Raw genomic sequence first — 3,562 nt, 5'->3', positions numbered from 1 at the left:
AATTTATAAGGAAGAAAAAAGAAGACTAACTTGATGAATCCATGAAAGATGATAACAGGGAAATTATCTTGAAGAAGATCACGAACTATGAAGATCTAATTTGAAGATGAAGAAGAATTTAAAAAGAAGAAAAGAAGAAAGAAGAACGATGAAGTTGCAACGATGGAGTTTGCAGAAGAACGATGAAGTTGCAGAGAGAATAAAAAGAAAGAAGAAGGGGATGAAAATAAATATACATAGAGGGAATTTTTCATCGAGAAAACAAACGTGGTTAATACGGAAAGATTAAGCGGTTAAAAAGTAATGGTTACAAAAGACGTGTCGAGAAATAAATGGAAGAAAAAATACGTGTGATAAATGCAGAATATGAGAAAATAAGCGGTTGCGGAATTTCTCACATCATTCTCTACTTTGCATAGAAGATATGAGAAGAGGCAAGATGTAGGATCAGAATCTCGCAACAGTTATGTCTCAGCGAAATTAACAATGGTATTGCAGAAAAGCGTCGCAGAACAATTTCAGAAACGACATCAGCAAGGATCATGAGAAATGTGTGATAGTCTTGCGAAAATTAGAAAGCTTGCGAAGTCAACATGTGTAAGGTTGCGAGAATGTTGCAAACCATATCCGAAAATAAAGTATAGATTAGTTGTCATCCACTATGTATTTCCCTTATAAATAGTCATTCGAGTTGTAAAGGAGAGAGAGAGATATTTTTTGAGTGAGAGATAAGTAAATAGGAGAGAGAAAGTTGAGAGCAGAGATCATTCTTGATTTCTTTATTTTTCTTGTAATAATATTCAGAATTTAATCAATAAAATTAAGAGCATAAACCTAAAAATAGGCTGATCAACGATAAAATCACACGAGGGGTGTATTGTAGGATTTCCTGCAACTACATCGAGTCTGTTGTTGAACAAGGAATGACAACTAGAAGAAGTCACAAACTTGCTGAACGAAGACGAATTACAAATCTTGAGCAACAAGAGGAAAGAATGGAAGAACATCAAAGAACAGAAATTCCAATTGGATCGCAGCGAGAACAAGGAAAGAATAATGATATAAATTATGATATAGTGAGTGTCCATACTGCGATGACGAATTCCACAGGGGAAGGATAGAGAATTGGGAACGAAGAACCAGTTACAACGAGTGAAGGAAATATGACGATTGCAGAGCTTAGACAAAGATTACTAATTGAAAGAAAGAGAGAAGAAGAAGAACGTGCGAATTTAATCCGTCAAAATGATGATTTACGAGAATAGAATGTTATATTACAAGAACAAAGGTCAAGGAGTGCTACACACTCAAGGTCAAGTAACAGTAGAAGTTCTTCCCGACAGAGCCAATCTAATCGAAGAAATGATAGGCGAAGGCAACATATGGAAGTCATTGAAGAAAACTCGCAAGAAGATGAAAATTTGGAAGATCAAAGGGAAATGAGACGTGTAATTGACTCAGCAACTAATCGATATGAACACCCACACGAACTTCTTCGTCGTGCAAATACTAATTGTGAAAGGGAAGAAGAGGATCCAAGGCAAGAACAAATGATATTACATGGTAGAGAAATGTTAAGAGACGAATATGAGCGCGAACGAGAGATTGCACGTGCGAGAGATAGACAGATAAGAAGGGAAGAATTAGAAGAAAGAGAATTACAAAGCGGATTGCGTCATATTGATAATCGAGTAAGGGGACGCGAGCGTCATCGCATAGATGATATAGATCAAGGTCGAGTTACACCACAAGAAAGAGAAATATCAAGACATCGATATGATCGCACGTGCAATGAAGAAAGACATGATAGAGTACAAATTGAAGCAAATACTGAAAGACGTAGGCGAAGAAGATAGGAAACTGAACAACATGAGATACAAGAGGCAATACGCCAAAAAAATCATGAGAATAGATTGAGACAAGCAAGATTAAAAAGACCCATGCGAGAAGATTTGGATCAATCATTAAGAGAAGAAATTCTTAAGGATATGGCAGAATTAAGAGAAATGATGACTACAAAGAGAAATGATGGAAGAAGACAACTAGAGGAAGCAGTGGAGGAAGCTGGAAAAACTCCATTTAGAAAAGAAATTCAAAGAGCACCGATACCATATAAGTGCAGTTTACCGACATTTACAAGTATATTTGATGGAAGCGCATGTGCGATACAACATGTAAAAGCTTATTCTAGATGTTTATTGCAGTGGGAAAATTATGATGCAGTCATGTGCAAATATTTTACTGCAAGTCTAGCAGGAGAAGCTTTGAAATGGTTTGAAGGATTACCTGTAGAATCCATTAATTGGTTCATTTCATCATCTACAAAATGTCTTGTTGGGGAAATACATAAGTAATAATCTATCAAGACCAGGGATTGAGACTGCATTCATACTTCGCAGAAGAACAAATGAGAGTTTGCGTCATCTTACGACTCGTTGGAGAACAATGTGTAGTGAAATGGGAAGACGGGTGGATGGGCGACATCTTATTCTTGCATTCATTAATGCTCTCTTTACAACAGATTTATTATATACCCAAATCTTCAGAATAAAGGATACAATAACAATTTCGGAGCTGCGCGAATTTCAAGAAGAATACATAACACTTGAGGAAAAGCAAAGAGATATGGAATCTTACACAATTGCAGTATCTGATTTGAAAGGTGGAAATACAAGTATACTTTCGAGGTTGACAAATGATGTTGTGAGTACATCGCAGGGAACTCAAGGAAGGAATAATGCAGAGATGGAACAAAAGTTAGTGGATATGGGCAGTGCAGATCAAGTAGAGTTTAATAAAGAGTACAGAGACAAGCAACTTCAAAATTATGGAGGTGCTGATACAGTTCAACCAGGAAGTTCTGCGGGACAACAACCACATTATAACAAGAAAGCTGGAAGAATAGTGTGGGAACAGATAAATTTGCCGAAGTTGAACACTACAGTGGATAAAGTATGGGAAGCCGCGCTCCTAATAGATGATATTCCAGAACCACATAATGTAGGCGAAGAGCCACCACCAGGAAGGAGGAGTAAAGAATTTTGTGTCTATCATAGATTCCATGGTCACACAACAAACAAATTTAGAAATGTGAGGAAGATTATATTTTGAATGATTGAGCAAGGAAAGTTGGACCATTTCTTACTAAAACAGCCAAGGAATTTACCACCACCACCACCTCCACCTCAAGGAAATACATATGCAAAGGAGAAGGAAAGGAGTACATTTGTTATTGAAGTGGGTGCGAAGGCAAAGAATTTATATTGTAACTCGATCATACACTCGTTCAGAAACATAGAAGATTTTCATGATAATGTCTTAAGTCGAGTATATGCGAGAGATGCTGAAGGAAGGGAAATTCTTAACCTGGCAAAAATATCACCCTTGAAAGAATGGGAAAAGCATAAAATCTCGTTTAGCGAATATGAAACACCAGGAGGAGGAGAATCACATGAATGTCCATTGGTGGTGCGCTTGGGAATTAATCCGAAGCCATCATAAGAAGATGAGGAAGAAAATGAGAGAAACACCTGGGCGATAAATAGAATACTTATAGATACTG

The 3,562-nt window shown here is 37.0% G+C and overlaps 1 protein-coding gene across 1 annotated transcript; it reads left to right on the top strand.

Annotated features, from left to right (window-relative positions):
* Nucleotides 1-1,382: 1,382 nt before the first annotated feature.
* On the top strand, nucleotides 1,383-1,856 carry LOC113344340 (zinc finger CCCH domain-containing protein 13-like). The gene has a single exon (XM_026588339.1). It carries the CDS (start codon nucleotides 1,383-1,385, stop codon nucleotides 1,854-1,856), a length of 474 nt encoding a protein of 157 aa, XP_026444124.1.
* Nucleotides 1,857-3,562: the final 1,706 nt, after the last annotated feature.

The sequence above is a fragment of the Papaver somniferum genome, unplaced genomic scaffold (assembly GCF_003573695.1).
Source record: "Papaver somniferum cultivar HN1 unplaced genomic scaffold, ASM357369v1 unplaced-scaffold_76, whole genome shotgun sequence".
Classification (NCBI taxonomy): Eukaryota; Viridiplantae; Streptophyta; class Magnoliopsida; order Ranunculales; family Papaveraceae; genus Papaver; species Papaver somniferum.
Note: the sequence above shows the minus strand (reverse complement) of the source record. Positions and strands in the feature narration are given on the sequence as shown.

Bases quoted from the DNA above. Each gene is read 5' to 3' on its own strand.
- LOC113344340 (XM_026588339.1), top strand. From the start codon at position 1,383: ATGGAAGTCATTGAAGAAAACTCGCAAGAAGATGAAAATTTGGAAGAT.